At 51.6% G+C, this 21815-nt stretch overlaps 1 protein-coding gene and 1 long non-coding RNA gene across 8 annotated transcripts in view; one reads left to right on the top strand and one right to left on the bottom strand.

Annotated features, from left to right (window-relative positions):
* Positions 1–21801, bottom strand: part of STEAP3 (STEAP3 metalloreductase) — a 54616-nt gene extending 32815 nt beyond the window's left edge. The window contains exons 1-2 of one of the 5 annotated variants that reach the window (XM_055572881.1): positions 21631–21797; positions 11838–11961 (exon numbers count right to left, since the gene is read on the bottom strand). Coding sequence is in view for 2 of the 5 variants with exons in the window: in XM_055572877.1 (XP_055428852.1) it covers positions 21631–21721 (91 nt within the window). In the remaining 3 variants the exon portion in view is untranslated. Of the gene's footprint in view, positions 1–11837; positions 11962–15840; positions 15939–21630 lie in introns of those variants that run through there. The other 4 variants (XM_055572882.1, XM_055572877.1, XM_055572878.1 and 1 more) reach the window with 4 other exon arrangements.
* Positions 12491–21815, top strand: part of LOC129646542 (uncharacterized) — a 37935-nt gene continuing 28610 nt past the window's right edge. For 2 of the 3 annotated variants that reach the window (XR_008712017.1, XR_008712018.1), the window contains exons 1-2: positions 12491–12572; positions 15080–15313. This is a non-coding gene — a long non-coding RNA (uncharacterized LOC129646542). Of the gene's footprint in view, positions 12573–15079; positions 15314–16873; positions 17004–21815 lie in introns of those variants that run through there. The other variant, XR_008712019.1, reaches the window with a different exon arrangement.

Here is a 21815-nt window from a genome sequence, read left to right as displayed (position 1 = left end):
AGATGAAGATCATGGCTCTCAGAGGCTGAAACTCTAGGTTCCATCCTGACAATTTCCTCACAAGTAGACACTGGACAAGTTCCTTCAGTTTCCTCATCTGTGAAATGGTGGAAGACCGCCTGGCTTCCCTCAGTGGGCTTGGGTTAGTTGAGCCCGGTACACACCTGGACTTTGCCTGTGGTTAGGGACCTAGGGGGCTTCTCTAGGTCCTTGTCTGTTGGCGTCCCCATGCCTTGCCCCAGTCAACTTTGGGAAGGTAGAGATCACCATGCTTGTTCCATGGCCCGACTTCTAAAACCCAGCCTTGTGCCTGACACATTGCAGATGTTCCATGCATATTTGTGACTAGAGATACATGTCTCAGGGGCTTCCAGCTTCAAGACTTACTCTATTTGTCCTTTGGGGGCAGAAATCCGTCCAAAATGCAGTGCCTGTTTCGAGAGAAGGCAAGCACATCCTCACCCAGAACTCAGAGATCAACCTGAGCCGCAAGAAGGGCTGTTCCTGAGTCTCGTCTTGCTTTTATAGAACTGTGTTATAGGCTGACCTCCTCCCTCGCTGGCAGGACATTTATCACAGCTGTCAGCCTGCTTGCCTCTTAATTAAAGCCCTCCCAGATCCTGCTAATTGGCCGTGGACAAGAAATACAGACGACGCACTATCAAGACAGTGAAGGGACAACCCACAGAACGACAGGGCAATTCTGCAAGCCATATATCCCATGAGGGGCTTGTTTCTAAGTATATAAAGCACTCTTAGAGCTCAATATTAAAAAGACAGCCTATATAAAATTGGGCAAAGGATTTGAGTAGACATTTCTCCAAAGAAGATTTACTGGTTTTCAAGAAACACACGAAAAGATACTCAACATGATCAGCCCCCATGGAAACGCAAATTATCAAGAAAACCATGAGGTATCACTTTATATCCACTCCAGTACTCTTGCCTGGAAAATCCCATGGACGGAGGAGCCTGGTAGGCTGCAGTCTATGGGGTTGCAAAGAGTCAGACACGACTGCGCAACTTCACTTTCACTTTTCACTTTCATGCATTGGAGAAGGAAATGGCAACCCACTCCAATGTTCTTGCCTGGAGAATCCCAGGGATGGGGGAGCCTGGTGGGCTGCCGTCTATGGGGTCGCACAGAGTCGGACACGACTGAAGCGACTTAGCAGCAGCAGCAGGATGGCTTAACCAAAAAAAAAAAAAAAAAAACGAGGGAGACAAAGATAAAAATTGTTGGTGGGGATATAGAGAAATCAAAACCCGCATCCACTGCTATTGGGGAAGTAAAGTGGTACAGCCACTGGAGAAAAGAGTCTGGAGGTTCCTCAGAAATTTAAACAGAGTTTCTATATACTCCAGCAATCCCACTTCTAGGAACACAGATACCCTAGAAAAATGAAAGCATATATACACATAAAAATGTGAGCATCAATGTTCCCAGAAGCACATTCACAACAACCCCAGAGGAAACACCCCAATGGCCGCCACTCATGAATGCATAAACAAAATGTGGTTCATGCACACAGCGGAATAACATTCATAGTGAAAAGGAATGAAGTACTAATACACACGACAACATTATGAACTTGGAGAATATTATGTTAAATGAAAGGGACTAGTCTCAAAAGGCCACATACTGTATGATTCCATTTATATGAAATGCCTAGAAACAGGCAAGTCTACAGAGACAGAAAGTAGATGAGAGGCTGCCAGGAACTAAGGATGGGGTCGGGGGGTACGGGGTTGGGGAAAAGGAAGAGTGACTGCTCACTGGTACAGGGTTTCTTTTTGGAGTGATGAAAATGTTCTAAAATTGATTGTGGTGATGGGTGTACAGCTCTGTGCATATACTAAAAAACCACTGGGTGGCTTACTTTAAATGGATGAATTATATAGTACACGAATTATAGCTCAATAAAGTTGTTACAAAAATACCTGAGACACTACACAGCCTGTTACTATGTGTAAACTAAAAGCAGACATGCTTTGGTGAGTTTAAGGACTCCTCATGAGTTAATGCATGGATTTTGTGACATCCGTGTTGGTGATTCTGCAACCTTCCCAAGTTATCTCCTACTTGTTCCCAAAATTTGAGGTTTCTAAGCCCCACGACATCTAGAAAAGTGAGGCTTATGTAATCAACACTATTAACTACTGCTGTAGGGGAGATGGTTGCTGTTGTTTAGTTGCTCAGTTGTGTCTGACTCTCTGCGTCCCTATGGGCTGTAGCTCACCAGGCTCCTCTGGCCATGGAATTTCCTAGGCAAGAATACTGAACTGAGTTGCCATTTCCTTCTCCAGGGGATCTGACCCAGGGATCAACCCCATGTCTCCTGAATTGCAGGCGATTCTTTACCACTCAGCCACCTTGGAAGCCCCAAATGCAGATAGTACCATGGGCTAAACAGTCCTCTTTGCTTCTGAATGGGCCTTGCAGCTTTTGCCCACACAGCTACTTCTCTGCATTCCACCCCATGTCAGCAGACAGCTGTTCCAGAGCCACAGTGGATGGTCTGCAAGGAAGGGCGCTGAGGCCTGAGGCTCACCTACCAGCTCCTGGGATGGGTGAGTGAATAGGGCACGTGTGTTCCAGTGAGAGGGGACAGGCAGGCATCATCAGCTCCTCATAGTGGCTGAGGGTTTATATAAGGACCTACAGCTGGAAACTAGCACACAGTTGCCAATCTGCCTGCATTAGGTCCAACACATTCATCTTTCCCCACCAAACTCATCCCTTCCTTAACTAGGCAGAAGATCGGCCCCTGAGACCCATCAGTGGTCATTGGGAGGTTGCCTAGCAGAGTGTGGTCTCGTAAAACATCTGGATTTACTCAGGATCAGTCACCTTAAGAAAATGCAAAGTGGGCCAGCAAGAACACAGGCAGTTATGGGGTTATATTTCAGCTGTACCACTTACGAGCTGGGTGGCCTTGGCAAGTCACTTGACCTCTCTGAGCCTCAGTTTCTTCATCTGTACAATGGAGTGATGTCACTTACTTTAATGAAACATAGTAAGGATTATAGGAGGTAGCAAAGTGCCACGATCTGAGCCTGTTAAAACTCATATGTGTTTCATGTTGTTCCTCTCTGCCTAGGATTTTTAAAAACCTTTGATCTGTGTAAAGCAGAAATAAATGCACCTAAATCAATAAATGGTGTTCTCTGCTGAATGGAAAATTTTACTCTAAAGTTTTCTAAAAATACGCTCTGAGGTAATGGTCTGGATATCTGCACACACTTCTCACTAAGACAATTGGAGGAAAAGTCATGCTGCTCTTTGGGGCTCAGGAAGAGGTAACAGGCGGTGGTCGAGCAGAGAGGGGTACAGCGGAGAGAGGCTGGTGGTCAGGGGCAGGGCACCAAGGGACCGGGCTTTGCTAGTCTCAGCACCAGGCTCCCTCCCAGGGATGGAGCTCAAGGCACTGGTGTTGACAGGCCACCAGCAGCCCTTACCAGCAACCCCAGCTCCTAGGTCAAACCCCACCAGCAGCCACTCTGCCTTCATGCTCTTTGAGAACAGCCCTTTTGCACTGACAGGATCTCTCTTTCCTGCCTTTGTCCTCCCCAGACTCCAAGGGCAAGAACAGTCAAATTCACTTCTGTAGTCCCAGCATTTAGCCCAGTGCCTCACATGTATTAGGTCAATCTTGAGCTACACCTGAGTCACCTGGAGGGCTTGGTAAAACATACTGCGGGGTGGGACTTCCCTGGTGGCTCCATGGTGAAGAGTCTGCCTGCCAATGTAGGAAACATGGGTTTCAACCCCCGATCCAGGAAGACCCCACATGCCGTGGAGCAACTAAGCCCATATTCTACTACAACTACTGAGCCCATGTGCTGTGATTACCGAAGCCTGAGCCCTAGAGCCTGTGCTCCTCAGTGAGAAGCCACCGCAACGAGAAGCCCATGCACCACAACTATGGAAAAGCCAGGGAAACAACGAAGACCTAGCATGGTCAAAAACAAACAAATAAATAAAACTATATATGTATTAAAAAAAAAAGAAACCATACTGCTGAGCCGGACTTCCCTGGTGGTCCAGTGGTTAAGAATCAGTCTTTCAAAGCAGAGGACGCGAGTTCAATCCCTGGTCAGGGGAACTAAGATCCCACATGCCACGGAGGAACTTGGCCCAGGAACTGCCACTACCGAGCCTGCACACCACAACTAGAGAGTCCGTGCTCTGCAACAAGTGATCCCAAGTGCCACGCAGCCAAAAACAAAAGCAAAAACCTACTGCTGGGCTGCATCCCCAGGATTTTTGATGCTACTGGTCCTAGGACCACAGGCTAAAAACACTGCAGCAGATGCTCACAAAAGGTCTGTGTGAGGGGTGAGTGAATTAATGAATTACTTGCATGTAAGAACCACTTCCGATCTGACTTCTTCCTTGAATTCTTATAGTCAGGCCTAGCCTTTAGGCCACTCCTTCATTAAGCCTTCCTGACCCCCAGGACCCCAGGTATCATTAACTCTTCTTATACTCCTTTCAGTGTTGAGGGCGAGGTGCACCCCATCCCTGCACACACTTTGGCCTCCCAAAGCTGGCTCTTTCTGGTAAAGAGAAGGCGGTCAAGGCTATAGTGGCATTGCCCACTCAGCCAATGAGGTGAACCCTCCAGGCAAACTGCTCCCATGGCCCCCTCCCCGGACTGTGTGTGGGTCACCAGGCCCACTGCAGGGGGTCACCTCTCCCACTGAGGGAGAAGAGAGTAGTGAAACCAGGAGACCACACGGATCCTGTGGACCCAGGAGCCCCCAACACATCAACTGGGGTGATCTCCCCAGAAGACTTAGTTTCCTGAAGGACCAAGAATTCAGATGGCCTGAAGTCATATCCATATCCATGTATTCTTTCACTAGGATTTGCCAGCCAGGCCTGGAGGAAATGCTCACTTGCACAGTTTATCACTACCCACTGTCAGCACAGAGGCAGGAGGGTGGTCAGTGCTGCTTGCAAGGGGGAGGGAGGAAGTCCCGGTGGTCAGCACCAAGGCCAGTGGCGCGAAGCAGGGAAGATGCTAGCAAGGGGCCCTGTGCTCACAACGCCAGGGGCACCGTTTACATTGCGATCCATGCGAACAGCGCCCTCTGGAGTTGTGCAGTGCACATCCTGTGCGGTTTTACGTAAAGGTTGGTCCTGCCAACCCTGGTCTGAATACCCACTGCGTATCTAGCAGGCGTTCTGGCTGCTGCTGCTGCTAAGTCGCTTCAGTCGTGTCCAACTCTGTGCGACCCATGGACAGCAGCCCACCAGGCTCCCCTGTCCATGGGATTCTCTAGGCAAGAATACTGGAGTGGGTTGCCATTTCCTTCTCCAGGTGTTCTGGCAGGTGGCTAAAAAGACGGTTTGTCCTCTTGAGGCTCTTAGGGGAAAGGTCGGCTACACCCCATGGCCAGGAGAAAAGTGCTTGAATGAGGGCGTGCCCAGCACTGTGGGAGCCAGGGAGGAACGCTTGCCTCTGCCCAGTGAGGTCAGGGTGCTGGCATGTGGAGGCAGCCAGCTCCCTATGGACCGGTTAAGCCAGCCAGGTTGGAGGCTGTCAGGCAGCGGCAACTGAAATCTGCCGCCTCAGCGATGGGGGTTGGATGGCTTCTCGCTTTCCAGGGACACTTGGTGCTGCAACTCCTGGGGCCAGATGGGTCTTGTGGCTGGTTGCTGCCTCCACCCTTTCCCCTTGCCATGATGTACCTTTGCACATCCAGAAATGGGCCCACCTGGCCCTGGGGGCTCCCCTGCCCCCAGGGGGATAGAGGAAGGGAAAGGGCAGGTCCCCAGACTTTGGCCAAGCAGCTCAGCCTGCCTCACATGGTCAGTTTCTTGGGGTTGGGGTGCATGTTTCCTGGCTTTGCCCAGCTGATGGGCCACCTTCTCCAGGAAGCCTCTGGGGTGCCTGAAACTGACCCTCAGAGGCCTCTTCCTCTGAACTCTTAGGGACAGTGGGACTCAGCCTCCACTCTCCAATTGCTCTGTGTGGGGATGGTTGTCACACCACTCCATCCCAACCACCTGCCACAGGCCAGCTCCACACAGAACTCTGACTTTTGTTAGAAGACTCTGAGAGCTCAAAGAACTGGTCCGGGAGGTCCTGGGAGCACCTCCTGGGCCCTGAAGGACAGGGGCACCTTGTGCTCCGTGACTCAGTCTGCACTCCTGTCACATTACCATTGACCACACATACCGGTTTGCTCGTTTATCACCCTGCCAGACTAGGGGCCACTTTGGACTCATTTCTGTGTCTCCAGCATCTGGTCTGGGGCCTAGCACCATGTAGGTGCTCAATCAATGTTTGTGGTTTGGATGACTTAACTGCTAGATTCTGTGCCCGAGGGCAGAGTGTGCTTGGGAATGAGCCCTGGCTGTTCACCCCAGCACCTAGCTGGGGTCCTCCTCTACCCAGAGGGGATTAAATCACATGATGAGTTTTGAAGTCCTACTGTAGCTTGCTTATACTGTTAGAACTGGCCAGACATTTCACTGTTCGATGAACTTAGTAACACAGAAGACCAATGCCTAGCTGCACTCACTGCAAAGAAACAGAATGATGCAGTTCAGCTCGTGCAATTCTGGCCAAAGTAGGAAATCAAACACCACATCTGAGACACATTAGGGTGCAGCCTGGTAAGGACAAACCCAGGGAAGGAGGCTTCAGGGATGCTGGGCCAATGGCTCCAGGGTCCATGAATCTCTGAGCCAGGAGGTAGCAACCATTCAGAGTGATCTGCCCTCTCCATCAGGGAACAGTACCTGGGGCAGGTGAGGCACAGCTGTGGCTTCTGGCAGATGAATCCCTTGGCTTTTCCCAATCAAGACCCACCTGGCCTATGGTCTTGACTCTGGACATCCTTCCTTATACTTTTTCCTGATCAAGTCATAGACTTAATCTCTGTGCCTGAAAAGTCTTTTCCTTCCAAATGACAAAATTCCAGGTCCAGCAGAAAGGCCATTCCTCTATGAAGCCCTCACCCTACCTCCTCTTTGAGGCAGGATTAACCTCCCTCCCCTGGTCCCCTTGGCTCCCTGCAGCATGCTAACAGGATGGAACCAGCATATAATGGTAGGAACTTTCTTTGAGAGGCCCAAGGGGTGGATGGTGGTAGAGTTCCTAGCCTCCTTAAATCTCCATCGCCCTTCCCCATGTGTTAATGTTAATATTAAAATGAATACACTTTGATATGAATAATTCACATTTCCCAGTCTGGTAAAGTGAATACAGCTCCTACAAAATCTTTCCCATTTTATAAACCTGAAAGAGACAATCTAAGTACAAAGCCGGCTACTTGTTATGCAAATAGATACGGTTTTCAGGGAAGTCCCCTAGTTCCTCCTTCCCTCCACATGACTGCCCCTAAAGCCAGGGAATGTAGAAATCTGGGTTTCCCAGGGCTATGAGGTCCGCCAGCCCTTCCCTACTGAGATGCAGCTGGGAAGTCACAGCCCAGTACCCAGCAAGTGTCTGGCACATGCCACATCACCAACAACCAGGAGTCAAAGAAGCGACGATGAGGTGGGGTCTGACTCACACAGTGGACAGACTTTAACTGTGGACTTGTACACTCAGGGTATCACTGCTTCCATTTCACAGATGAGAAAGCCGACGTCAAGTCAGGACTTCCTGAAGGCCCGTAAGTGGCTCTTGCCCCAGCCCCGTCCAGTCCTGCTCATTCACATGGGTGTGCGTAATAGCCAGTCGTCTGGTCTATATGGGGCTCTGAGGTGGCTTGGCTTCCTCTCCGCTCTCCCTCTGCCCAGCTGAGCTGCCCAAACTCATACTTTCCAACCTCATTCTCAAGTTGTTTCTGCGGATCCAGGGCTGCCCTCTGTCCTAGATTCTAAACCACAGCAGCACTGCCCTCCCTCCCTGATCTCAGGTTGAGGGGTCCAGGGGGCAGGAAGGAGGTGCTACTGTGTCCCGTTGCCCCCCCCAGACCCCCACAGCTGACCTGACAGGAGACAGCATAGAAGATGCCATCTCAAGTACAGGTTTAAAAGCTGGGTCACAGACACACACATCTAATTGGTGCGTTTCTATTTTTTTTCTGCGGACATTTTCCCTTTCTGATGGACTCTAACAAACATTTTACTGTTAGATTTCTTGTAATACTGCCTGGAATCATTATTTAGATATCATTAAAAAATCATTATATTTTTAAAAGGAAGGCTGAGAAGTTCCTACAGAAGAGAATAACAGAAAGCAGGGGTGCATGCACATGCGTACACACACAACCCTGTACACACACAAAGGCACATATATGCAACTTTGGTTGGACAGAAAAGAGAGGTTTATCACCACACCGCCTGCAAAACAGAAGTGAATGAAAAATTTATAGGGCTTTTTACAAACATTTAGATTTTTGAAACATTCTAAAAAAATCCGGTTCGACTACTTACAGCAGCAGTTCTCTGAAAACCAACCCAGAAGTGGTTACTAATAAGTAAAATTTACAATTCCCAAATGGACCTGCCTTCCACAGAAATATATCATAAACATTAACTTTTTTTTTTTAACACACCAGAGCCCACAAAGCCAGTGCTCACATTAACTGAAGGCACTGTGTGTGATAAATCCTTGAACCCTTTACTTTGAAAAGGTTTCTGACTTAATGTGCAGATGATAAGATTTCCCATTTTGGCAAGAACATCACCAGATGGTGCTCTTTGGTGCCAGTTCTAAAACAGGGGCTCCCCGAGATGCTGGGGTGCACTCAAGCAGCCCAGGATTGGAGGGGCTGGAGAGAGGGCCCCACATGCTGCCCAGGCCATGTGGCTCTGCACCCTATAACCAGACTCACCCACGACAAGCTGATGCGAGGGTCTGACGCACGTGTCCCTTGACAGCCCCACTGTGATCTGGCCACACGTTCTCCCTGGGGTCTGCCCCTGACCTGTAAGCTGCCTGACTTTGGCTTGGAACACAGAACTCAGGCAGATGCTCAGAAGGCATGGGACCACCAGGGGCTTGGACAGCCGGGCTGCCACCGCCTCAGCCTGCACTCTGGTTCCCGGCTGCAGGGAGTGAACGGGATAGTGACTGATGCTTGGTTTCAGAGTGCACTGAGAGCGAGTGGCTCTGGCCTGATACTTCCTGTTTAGGGAGGAAACCTCACTGGTGATAATTAGTGGCTCAGACTCAAGTCTCTTTGCTACAGGAACTGAGGCAGGACAGCCAGCAGAACCCAGGATACATAAAATGAATAAATGTCATCCAACACAGGGCAGACTGCCTCACCACAGGAGTGTGTGTGTGTGTGTGTGTGAGAGAGAGAGAGATGCCTTTACTTCTCAGATACAAAGCCAAACATAATGGCTGCAGAAAATGGCAATTTACCAATTGCTGCAGGGGGTAATTTATTGCAATCACTGTGGTTGTCATGGGCTTAGTGCTAAGTCTCTCTACATTCGGTGCCAACAAGTCTTCACAGTCATCTTTACTAGCTAGTTGGTGTCTCTCTCCGGTGGGGAGACAGACAGAGAGACAGACAGAAGGACGAACAGAAAGACAATACTGTTCAGAGGACATAGCCTGGACGGGGAAGGCCTGTCTGTGCAGTGACCCTGGAGGCCAGGCCGCACCAGCAGCACAGGGGGAGGCCAGAGGTGTGGAAGCTTTTGTATCATTGAAGTCAACTATGCCAAATTCAGTCTTATGACAAGTACTTTTGATTGTTTTCAAATTGTTGGAAAACTGGTGATTTTGGGAAACTAGCTCTGAGGAACCATGGGCATCTGGGCCTTTGATGACCAGAATACACACCCTGGTTTCCAGACAGGTTTACTCATTACCAGCAACAGGTCAGGGCCTGCATGGTTCTCTGCTAGGGCTCCTCTGTCTCACCCTGTGGGCAGGCACGGAGGGGCATTGTGGAATGTCTCCAGAGTCCAGCCTAGACCAGCAATGCACACACTGACTTTCCCCTGCTCAACTCATCTGCCACCCCTCCTTCCAGCCCCCGCTGCCCCCTTCTTCTGCCAGTACCGTCACCTCCACCTGAAGTCTTGACTTCCTCCTGTCCATTGACGCTCCTCTTCCCTGAAGATCTAGCCTGAGCCCTTGGGCATGCAAGGGACCTCCAGCCACCGCCCCCTCCACAGCCCCCCACCCATCTCCCTCATTCTGAATACAGAAGCAGCTGTCTTCATGGGGGATCTAGTTAGACAGATCTAGGCGTGAATTCAGGTTTGACCGTGTACCAGCTATGTGACCTTGGGCAGGCTACTTTCCTTCTCTGTTCTGTTGGTTAAGTAAGACAGTAAGCATGAAAGCTCCCAAACGTACATCTTAGAACTGTTATTTCGTACGCATGGCCTGTGTTCTGCTGTAGGCCACTGGCCACATGCAGCCCTGGACTCTTTCCCTTCCGCTGCCTAGGAGCATTTTGTATCCTCATTTGGCTTCCCAGTCAACTGTAAGTTCCCTGAGGCTCTCCACTCCTGTGAACCTACACAGCTGCTTGGAGAAGCTGCCCTGTCAGGAAACCACACTTCCTTCTGAAAGCAAACCCTCCAGGCATGAGCAGCACCCCCATGGTTCCAGCCATGATGCCCTGCCCCCTGGGGGTCTCCCCAAGCCCCTAGTTGTGTCCTGAGCTCCCCCATCTTGTGATTCCCCCTCCTTTCACATGTCACACAGAGCCATGCCAGAGCAGAATGTTCTAGAAGAGCTGTAGCAAAACTTTATTGTTGATTAGTCGCTCTGTCATGTCTAACTCTTTGTGACTCCATGGAGTGTAGCCCGCCAGGTTCCTCTGTCTATGAGATTTCCCAGGCAAGAATACTGGAGCAGGTTATCATTTCCTTCTCCAGGGGATCTTTCTGACCCAGGGGTGAAACCCCCGTCCCCTGCATTGCAGGCAGATTCTTTACCATTTGAGCCACAAAGGAAGTCCACAGCAAAATTACAAGAGGACAAAGGCCGCCAAGCCAGAACTCACAGAGCAGTCAGATCTCCAGCCTCCAGCCTTCTAATCTAGGAACATCAGGAGGGCAGGGCTTTCCCAGATCGAACCCCCTGAACTCTCATCATAACCCTTGGCCACCTGGCTCAGCACGTCTTGTTTCTTCCCTAAAAATTCCAGGCGCCACCTGATTTCCAGCCAGTGTGGAGCCATCTCTATACACAGCCACAAAGGGCCTGCTCTGACCTCCAGGAGAGGCTCAGCCCCACACCAGGTTATGGCTCATTTGCCAGACCCCCACCCCACCGTGTCTGTGCAATACTGACCCATGTACACATCTGGCTGGGCACCTGGGCTTGGCACAGACCTGTTTGATTAAAAAGGCCCATTGGGGTGACTCCACAGGCACTGTATTTGGCCAGCCTGTCTTTCACAAAATCTACCTGGAGGGCCCATCTCACAGGGCCACTTGAAGCCCCTTAACATCCTCAGCTGTCAGCCCTGAATGACTCACCTTCAGAGAGACCTTCTCCCCAACAGCAGGACATGCTGTCACCTCCCCAGGCCCACCAGTCAAATCACAGGCCTCCCCTTCCACAGCCCGACAGCCACCAGAAGCACTGGTTGCTACAGTCATGGGTCCTCCCATCACAGACAGCACACAGGCTCTGGGAAACATGCTGTCTGCACTTGAACCAAGACAGCCTACTCCCCATGGAAGACTTAGGACGCCCACTCACCAGTCCATAATCTCCTTTACATTTACCTGGACTGATTTGATAGTCTTGAGACTGCATTTTTCACAGTTTAATCTCCTAATTGGATAGTTCTAAAAGGCTTAAAAATGTGCTGTGTGCTTCGACCCCACCTGGATCTCATTAAGCAGAAGAGGAAGTGAGAAGTTACTGCCTGATTGCAGGCCAATTAGGGCTCACCTGTTGCCGGTTTTGCCAGATGACAATGGTGACTGATGAGGACAGACTGACGGGAAAGAGTTGAGCGTCAGGTAATTCTCCAGTGACAGTGTTCCATGCCTGAGGACGGGGGAAATCTTTTGCTCTGGGTTGAAGAGACAATGCAGGGGTTTATGGTTCTGCATAAATTTGCAGCCACTGATCCCGCCAGGGCAGTGGTCAATACCTCAAGCTCAGGGAGGAGCCATCTCTGGTTTTGAATCCTGGCTCCCTCCCATTAGCTGTGGAACCTGGGCCTCGGTTCTCCCACTCATATTCAGAAATAAGTGGAAGGTGTTGGTTTTCATGTGACTATAAACGACAACCTACACTCATCCTGCTAGAAGTGAGACCCAAACCAGGTCCTGAGTGCCTGACACCAAGTTAGTGCTCAGTAGATGTTGAATGAAGAAACAATTAGGCAAAATTTGGACAAGTAGTTATAGTCAGTGGTTAGGAGAACAAATCTGGTGTCAAAAGAATGGAGTCTCATGTGTTCTTGGGAAAGTCACAGGGCTGGGAGAACAGCACTGTCTATTTCACAGGACAGTTGGAAGGTTCAAGTGTGCTCACACCTATAACATGCTTGGCACGTGGGGAGCTGACTATTCACTGACGATGACGATCGCATTTCAGGTATGAAGTGGTGCTCGCTGCAAGCCAAGGCATGAAGGGCTGACATGCAGAGGCCTGGGAACGGCAGATCAGGTTGGACAGGTAGGTGGCCCCAGCCCTGGGGCACAGATAGGAGGAAGTGAGCCTTCGGTAGCCAAATGTTTGAAAACCACCTAGTGTGCCTTGTCCCCACCCCTTGCCTTCCCACCTCCAAGTTCTATAACCCAAACTAAATTGAGACCTGGGCTCAAGACCAGGTCTGCAACAGAGAAGGGGACCACGGAGGCCATGCCCTAGTGAATTGAGGGGTTCAGACAAGAGGAGCAATGAGCCTGTAAGGTTCCCAGCTGCTTTTCACTCAAACCCTGGGAGAATGGGAGGGGGTCTGATATTTATTGTACTCCTAAACCTCAGCACCATCACACAGTGCATCCTCCCCCAGCAGGCACTGTTGTTCCTGTTTTATAGGAATATCAGGTCCCAAGCCCTTAGCAAGGTCTTGAAGATGAAACAGGTTCAGAGAACGGAGGCCGTGCTTTAGGCCACATGGTAAAGGGCTGTGATGACTGCGAAGGCAGGCACCCTCCTCTGCAGTCAGCCACTCCACTGTTCAGGTCTGCAGCTACGGACTTCAGTCCTAACATTTCCCCTTTTAACTATCTGAAGCCCTGCCCAACACTCTGGTATATCCTGCAAGGGAAGGGCCCTGAGTTAAGGAAAGAAAACTTGGAGGGGAGAGGAGTTCATCTGTTTGACATCTCTAGTCCAAAGAGGGCATACCTATGGTCCCAGTGTGACCAGGCCTGGTCCTGGGGAGCTCAACAAGCTTGAGGCCATCTGTCCAACCCTCCAATGAACAAGTGGCCTGGTCCAAGCTCCCTGCAAGCTCTGAGGCCAGGGTCACCACGTGCCAACTCCAGGCCTTCTTCCCCCAGGCCTGGCTGAGGTCACTTGTCCATTATTCAAGGTCTCCTTCAGGAAAACTTTTCTATCCCAGTGATAGCCCCTGCCCCACGAAGTCCATTCATCCATCAGACATTGCTTAAGTGTTGTAGGGGAGAGTCAATTGACTCCATGTTGGATCTATTTCTTTGACTTGCTTTTCATCGCTTTTGTTATTATAATCATATGTTAGGGCCTGCCTCAGAGAACCCTGTCCCTTTGCCTGACTATTAATCTAAAGCACCCTTATTCAGCTCCTAGGAGATAATCTGAACCTGTCCACCAGTGAACGGCTGTAAGAAAGACGAGAATAGCATATCCCTTTCCCAAGGCTGGCCATTCCCAGAGATGTTTTGCAAGACTGATGGCCTTTTTTACTTCACTTCCTCATTGCCTCTATTCTGCTTTTTTGCCTTAGTTCCTCACTGCTTCTCTCTCTGGTTCTATAAAAGAACCTAGCACCCAGACCCCACAAGATGGTTTTTTGGAGATATTAGTCTGCCATCTTCTCAGTCAGCCAGCTTTCCAAATAAAGTCGTATTCCTTGCCTCAACACCTCATCTCTTGGTTAATTGGCATGTTGTGTGGAGAGCAGAGTGAACTTGTACTTGGTAACAAAAGCACCTGCTCCAAGCTGGCCCCTCTGGAGGCCACTGGGGATACAGATGACGGTAGAGATGACTTAGATATGGTCTCAGCCCTCCAGGCGCTCCTGACTAGATGCTAGGGGGGTTCACTCTGCAAAATTGGACTCGGCCTGCTTTGGGTAGGACCTTGTTGTTGTTTAGTCACTTAGTCGTATCTGACTCTTTTGCGACCCCATGGACTGTAGCCTGCCAGGCTTTTCTGTCCATGGGATTTCCCAGGCAAGAATACTAGAGTGGGTTGCCATTTCCTTCTTCAGGGGATCTTCCCAACCCAGAGATTGAACCCATGTCTCCTGCATTGGCAGGTGGATTCTTTACCACTGAGCCAACAAGGAAGACATAGGTGTCTGTATTTTTAAGAAACCATGCAGGTGATTGAGGTTCACAGCCAGGTAAAATTCTTTGGTCTTGTGGATTTCTGGCCCCTAGCCTGGGATTCTTCAGACTGCCACAGACTCTGAGAGCATGACCTATCTCTCCCAGTAGTAGCACCCTCTCAGCTCTCAAGTCAGATAAATTTGTGTACAAATCCTACTTTTGCAACTTAGTACTCGTATGGCACCCCACTCCAGTACTCTCGCTTGGAAAATCCCATGGATGGAGGAGCCTGGTGGGCTGCAGTCCATGGGGTCCCTAGGAGTTGGACATGACTGAATGACTTCACTTTCACTTTTCACTTTCATGCATTGGGGAAGGAAATGGCAACCCACTCCAGTGTTCTTGCCTGGAGAATCCCAGGGACAGGGGAGCCTGGTGGGCTGCCGTCTGTGGGGTCTCACAGAGTCGGACACAACTGAAGCGACTTAGCAGCAGCAGTAGCAGCAGCATCCTTTTAAAACACCCATGCTACCTGAGGCTCAGTTTCCCCATCTTAAATGAGATAATAATGGTGCCTTTCCATACTGAGGATTAACTGGAATACTGTGTGCAAAGCAAGAATTCAGGTGTGCACAATAAATGTCTGCTATTAATCATCATCACTGGACTCTGGTGGACAGAAATACTTTCCTGTATTTCCAGGATCCATATCTGCAGCCTGTGTCTCAGAGGCGGCCTTGGAAACCTGTGAGGCCTCTCCCCAGAGTCCTCTGCCAGGGCTCCAACAAGACCTGTCTGCATTTTTCCCGAGGACCCAGCCTCCTGATCCTCAAAGGACATAGTAACTCGTCGTACCCTCCCCTTCATCTAACCCAGAGTGAGCAAAGTTCCAACCACGCCTCTCTGGGCAGCCTGCCCCCAATTTCGGGGAAACCGGTAAGTTTGCCAGGCAAGAGCTCCGCGGGCAGAGGACACTGGTCAGCCCAGCCTCTTCCCGGTCAAGGTCGGGAGCCCCCGCCCCTGCCGCCTGCCCCGCCCGGGGCAGGCACAGGGCTGGGAGCCCTGGCGAGAAGATCCCGCCCATCGCTCCGGCGCTCCCCTGAGACCGCGGGCAGGCGCAGCGGGGAACTCGGGACCGGTGGACTCGGCGGGTCCGCGGGGTGGGGCGCGGGACGCAGCATCCCGGGGAATTAGCTAGGTCCCTTCAGTCCCAACCCCTGCGCTGCGAGCACCCGGCCCTGCCCACCTCGGGTGGCGCACGAGGTTGGGAAGGAAGGCACACAGGGAGTGGAGGACCCAGGACCCGGGTTCGTTGCCGCCGGGCACACGTGGCTGGGTCCCAGTCGCCCAGGTTTCCTGCATGCGTGGGGCGGCCCAGGCGGAGGAGGCTACGGGGCAGCCTCCGGGGCCGGGGTCCCTGACAGGGCGCAGCCCCTCGGCGACCTGGGCGAGGGGTCACTCACCTTTCAGGCCCGCCGCTGCTTCAAGCGGCGGCAGCAGAAGGTCCGCGGCGGCGGAGGCGGTGGCCCAGCCCGGAGGCTCCTCCTCTCCCGGTGCCCCGCCCGCCCGCGGGGCCGGACCTGTGGGGGAGGAGGCCGCCCGCCTGCCGGCTGCTGCTGCTTATCCGGCTTGGCCACCTCCCCCGGGACCGCAATCGGGGAGCTGCAGGGTCCTTGATCCCACCCTGCATCACCAGCAGTGGTGGTGGGCGGCAGGGACAAACGACCCTCCCCTCCCCCGGCCTAATGTTCCTAAACTTCCGGAACTACACCTCTATGCTGCTGCTGCTGCTAAGTTGATTCAGTCGTGTCCGACTCTATGCGACCCCATAGACGGCAGCCCACCAGGCTCCCCCGTCCCTGGGATTCTCCAGGCAAGAACACCTCTATCTCCCCCATTAAAGTGGGCAACTCTTAACCAGGACAAGCAGGGCGTCTGGTAACTTCTGGGACCGGCTGGCTCCCTTCATCCGAGGGACACCTCAAATCCACATCCATTTCATAATGCCAGGTTAAGTGGCAGGCCAAGTTCACACAGGTGGGAAGATGCCAAGGTACCAGTTCAACCTGGCTTCCTTCCATCCTGCAAGGGGTGCAGCAGCAGAGGCCCCCTTCTCCACTAGGCTGCATCCAGGCCTCTGTGCTTCCGTTGCTCCTCTGTTCCTGGTCTACCCTTAGGGCAGACCTCTGACCCTTCTTCAGAGTCCTCACTTCCAGGGCCTGGGAACTGGGGGAGGGCCCTTAGGAGGGCCCTAGTTTCCTCATCTAGACTTTCTAGGCTTGAAACACCACCATACCCTGAGACAGATGGCCTCCAGCCCTGGGCGCTGTCCTCCACTCCCCCATGATGGTGGCCTCCCAGCACAGCCGTGAGTCAGGTAAAAGGTGAGGGTATCTTTCAGGTACCTTTCTAGAGGTGTGCGCCGTCATCTGAAGCCCTTTCTCACCTGCAGTCTCACATCGTGTGCTGCTGACCACCATTCCTCTCCTTCCACAGGTGAGGACACAGGGGCTCTGATCGTTGTGGGGCACCAATGTCACACATCTTCTGGAGGCTGACTGGGGGTTGCCTGACCCCTGGGACTCTCTCTGGATTAGTCCTCTAGGACATATTCTGCCAGCCCTTGATAAAGAGCTTCAAAATACTCCAGGATCCCAAGCTGTTCTGGGGAGATAAGTCCTAGGGAGGGACCATCTGAACCCAGAGACCAGAAAGGCAGGGGGCTGGGCTTCAAGAATGGCCCCACAACTAGACCTCAGGGGGCGCGATGAGGGGGAGAGGCAGAGCTCTGGCCAGGTGGTGGGGTGAGAGTCCTTTTCTTTGTCCTCTCACTTCACCAGCATCTTGTGCTTTCTCACTTCCACAGGTTTCCTCTTGCATAAAATACCCACCTGCCCCAGCTCTCCACTCTGCCAGACCCTGAGGCCCAGCTTCTCTCCCACTCCTGTCCCACCCTGCTCCAGGAAAACATCCTCTCTGAGCTCTGGAGGCAGTTCTCATAGGTCCTTTGTGCATTCCACACTCAGGGAACCGCACCATATCACAATGTTCCAAGTGCTGGGGACACAGTTGCCCCATGCCTGGTTCTGGCCCTAGGATGGCAGGTTGCCTCTGCAGTGACTTTGGGGAAACAGGAATGAGCATGTAGCCTTCTCTGGTGCCCCTCACATGGTGCCCTGCACACACTGCTGCTGCTGCTGCTGCTGCTAAGTCGCTTCAGTTGTGTCCAACTCTGTGCGACCCCACAGATGGCAGCCCACCAGGCTCCCCTGTCCCTGGGATTCTCCAGGCAAGAACACTGGAGTGGGTTGCCATTTCCTCCTCCAATGAATGAAGTGAAAAGTGAAAGTGAAGTCACTCAGTTGTGTCCGACTCCTATTGACCCCATGGACTACAGCCTACCAGGCTCCCCCATCCATGGGATTCTCCAGGCAGGAGTACTGGAGTGGGGCAGGTTGCCTCTGCAGTGACTTTGGGGAAACAGGAATGAGCATGTAGCCTTCTCTGGTGCCCCTCACATGGTGCCCTGCACACACTAGCTGCTCTTTAAATATCTTCTCTGTCTGATGAGGGTCTCTGAGCACCCTTCTTGTTATTCCAGAGGAGTTGGAGCACAAGGAGATGCAGCTTGGGAAATAGAGATGTGGAGAGGTCTTCCAATATTCTCAAAGGATATATCTAGCATCCTTCCAAAGAGACCTGGTAGGCCTCTGAGGGGCTCCCCATGAGTTGGAGAGAGGGAAAAGGCTGGAGCAGCAGAAATACACAGAGGAATGTCGTAGTGGAGCATGAACTTGTGCAAGAGAACAATGAGGGGCCTGAAAGGCACAGGGAGGGAGAGAGGTGAACACCCTGCTGAGGCCAAGCACCTTGGTGGACAGAGCACCATCCACGCCACTGGCCTTTGATGCTTGGCCTGTCTGTCTCACCTGATGTGGGGCCTAGTGTGGCTGAGAGCTGAATCAGTGTTTCCTGGAGCCCAACTCCCAGAAGCAGACGTGCCATCTCCTGAGCCAGGGGAAGGGTGGTGCCCTGACACTGGTCGAGCACCTCCTCTGTGCCAGACTCGTGTCCGCGGCTAGGCCAAGGGCAGAGTGGCTGGAGCCATCCTTCGGAGACATTTGTCAGATCGTGTTACTCCTTGGCTCAAAACTTGCCCCTGGCTCCCTGGTCTCTGAGAATCAAAGCAAAGCCCTTTCTATGGTGACCAGGCCCAGCAGGACCTTGTCTCCGGCTCCCTTCTCTCTGCTATCACTCAGCCCTGCCACGCTGGCCTTCTCCCTCCCTCCTTTGGATCCTTGAGCAATAACATCACCTCTGTGAGACTCACCCAGTTATCTGCATCCCTCATCTGGGTACCCTGCCCTATTTCTTTTCACTTAGCCTTTTTCTCCTTCTAGTGTGTGTTAGGCACTCAGTCGTGTCCGACTCTTTGTGACCCCACGGATCGTAGCCCGCCAGGCTCCTCTGTTCATGGGATTAATCAGGCAAGAATAATCCCATGTCATTTTCTACTCCAGGGGATCTTCCCAACCCAGGGATTGAACATGTCTCCTGCATTCGCATTTACCACTGAACCACCAGGAAAGCCCTTTTTTCTCCTTCTAACTCACTATAAGACACACCTTCTCTGTTTGCTGTTCATTAATGTTCTGCTCCCACAGAAATGTAAGCTCCTTCAGGGCAGGGAGTGTTATCTGCCTCTTTCACTTGTATTCCCAGTGCCTGGATCAGAGCCTGGCACATAGTCGGTGCCCTGTGAACAGTTGTTGAATGAATGCCTGGCCATTCTCAACCTTCGGCACCTCCCGGCATCTCCAGGAAGCTTCGCCTAGGGCTCCCCCCACATCTGGTCTCCTCCTCTGCTTGCCCCAGAGCTGGCGCTGCAGGTACACAGGAGGTGCTCAGCACATGTGCTGGTGGATATCTGCATATGGAGCCCCTGCATGTCAGTCTCCGGAGATTGCTCTTTTTCCTGCAGACAAGGCTACTCCTTTGGCTTAGAAGATGAGAGTATCCAGGAAGAGAATCTAGGTTTATCTCCTTCTTGGCCCAGAGAGAAGGACATAGTTCAGACTCAGCTTCTTGGATTGATCCAGCACTTATAAGCTCGGACAAAACACATCCATTTCACAAAATAAATACTCTAATTGACTACTAAATCAAGATGGTCACTAGAAGCCGTGTGCCAGGTGTATTCTGACAGCCTGGCTGGGAGCCAGGCCACCTGGACCTAGACGTACTCAGGCTGGGCTGCGGCCCCAGAAAACGTGTCCTGCCTTCCACTGCCCAGCCCAGGCAAGGTGAGACTCCCCAAACCAAGCCTCTGGGCACAGGGAACTGCTTCCTTCTGTGAGGGAGGGAGTGGGACGCAACTTAGGGAAGCGATTTCAAGGGAAAATGGAGGGGTTGTGTCTTCTTCCATGATGACCCTGTGGATAAAGCCTTGTTGGAACCACCTAGAGGTGAGGCAGTGGTCACAGGCATGGGGTGGGGTGGGCTGTGGGGGACAGGCACTGGAAGGAGAGGCAAGCTGCAGAAGTGTGCTCAGGGTTTAAGCTTACAGTCTCTTTCATGTCGTGGATTATTTCAAGCCAATATTGTAAGGCATTATAAGGTGTGACTAACAGGGCCCTCAACCCTCTGCCCCTGCACCCAGGGCTTGGCACTCTGGTGCAAGTCTTGCCCTCCTTCTAGTCCTCTATTGCAACATGAGCTCTCTCCAGAGGAAAAGCTCTCTGAGTTCAGTGGAATGAGAGACTGTATCCACAAGAGATTTAACTGTGGCAGCACAAGAGCATGAACAAGGTTCTAGAGGCAGGTGCTTTTAGGGGGAGGGGTGGGCACATCCAAGACTAGGGGAAGGGTGGGCAGGAACAGCCATTTTGCTAAGGGCGCTCGGACACATGGTAGGCACTTAGTCTCTGTGTGCGTCGGGAGTCATGGCTTGGGGCTGGACATCAGTGGTCAGTGGGAACCATGGCAGCACTGCATTACTTTCACTGGGGGAACCGCATAGGTGCACAGCTAGAGAAGTCTGGGCTTTTAGCTCCTTGCTCCAAGTATGGTGCACATGGTACCCTGGGAGTTTTTTAGAACTGCCCACCCCAGATCTAAATCAGAAAGGCATTTTCAAAAGACTTGCTGGAGATTGCATGCATATTAAAGTTTGAGAAATGTGGGTCTACAGCACAGATGAGGAAAGGGACAACTTGCTGAACACCCAGGCCAATCTGACCATCAGAAACCTATATTGGAATGCATTCACCCTAATGGGGTGGTATTTTAATACCATTCCCTTTGCTCTCTCAAAGGCTCTTATGAGCCAAATAGCCTGATTTCATCTGCTTCTGAATTTTTAGAAATATGAAGTAAATGACCTGTTTCTCACAACGCTCAATGCCTATTATATAAAGCTCTAGGAAAAAAATATAAGACTAGTATGCATCTTCCTTTCCAGTTGCTGATCCTATTTCCCTTTTCACCATGGACTAGGTTACTGAGTATCACTAGGATACTCAGACCCATATTCATGCTTATCTTATCTTTACTAAATATATTTAATGAAAGTCACTCAGTTGTGTCTGACTCTGCAACCCTATGGACTATACAGTCCATGGAATTCTCCAGGCTAGAATACTGGAGTGGGTAGCCTATTCCTTTTCCACAGATCTTCCCGACCCAGGAATTGAAACGGGGTCTCCTGCACTGCAGGCGGATTCTTTACCAGCCGAGCTACTTTAAGTTCTACTTTATTTTTACCCCAGCCCACCATGGGCTTTAAAGTAGAACTTAAAGTAGCTCAGCTGGTGTTCTTGCTTGGAGAATCCCAGGGACGGGGGAGCCTGGTGGGCTGCTGTCTGTGGGATCACACAGAGTCGGACACGACTGAAGTGACTAGCAGCAGCAGCATGATTTCCCAAGTCTTATTTACTATTAACCTTATTGTGAAGCTCTTCTTTATAAGCTGTTCTAAATTGCTTTTGGAAAAAGCTGATTGTTTAAGAAAAATAAATAGGTAACATCTGTTTGTTACAACGGCAAATTCATTTCTCCCTGGGCAAACATTACCCTTCCATTCCCATCCTCTGCTGGATTTTTGAGAAGGGTTAGGGTTAGTTGAGTCTGCCTGAAGTTACTAAGAAAAGAAAGCTCGACCAGCTAGGCGGCACTGGGGCGTCAGTGGTGGGGTTCGGTGACACCCATACTATGCTCCTTCCTGCTTTCTCCCTCCCCGTCTGTGCCCAACTCACCTGATTGGGGGTGCAAGGGGCTGCCCTCCATGTCAAGGGACTTACCGCAGCCTGGAGCAGGGGCTCTGCTCACCAGCTGCCCACTCTCCATGTGCTGCTGCTTCTGCCCTGGGCCCGAGCCTGGTGGCCAGGGCTCACTCAGCTCCCTCAGCTCAGTGTGGGCGGAGTGTGGAGTCAGCCCAGAC

Source organism: Bubalus kerabau, chromosome 3 (assembly GCF_029407905.1).
Source record: "Bubalus kerabau isolate K-KA32 ecotype Philippines breed swamp buffalo chromosome 3, PCC_UOA_SB_1v2, whole genome shotgun sequence".
NCBI lineage: Eukaryota > Metazoa > Chordata > Mammalia > Artiodactyla > Bovidae > Bubalus > Bubalus kerabau.
The sequence above is the reverse complement of the archived record's forward strand: the minus strand, read 5'-3'. Positions and strand labels throughout refer to the sequence as shown.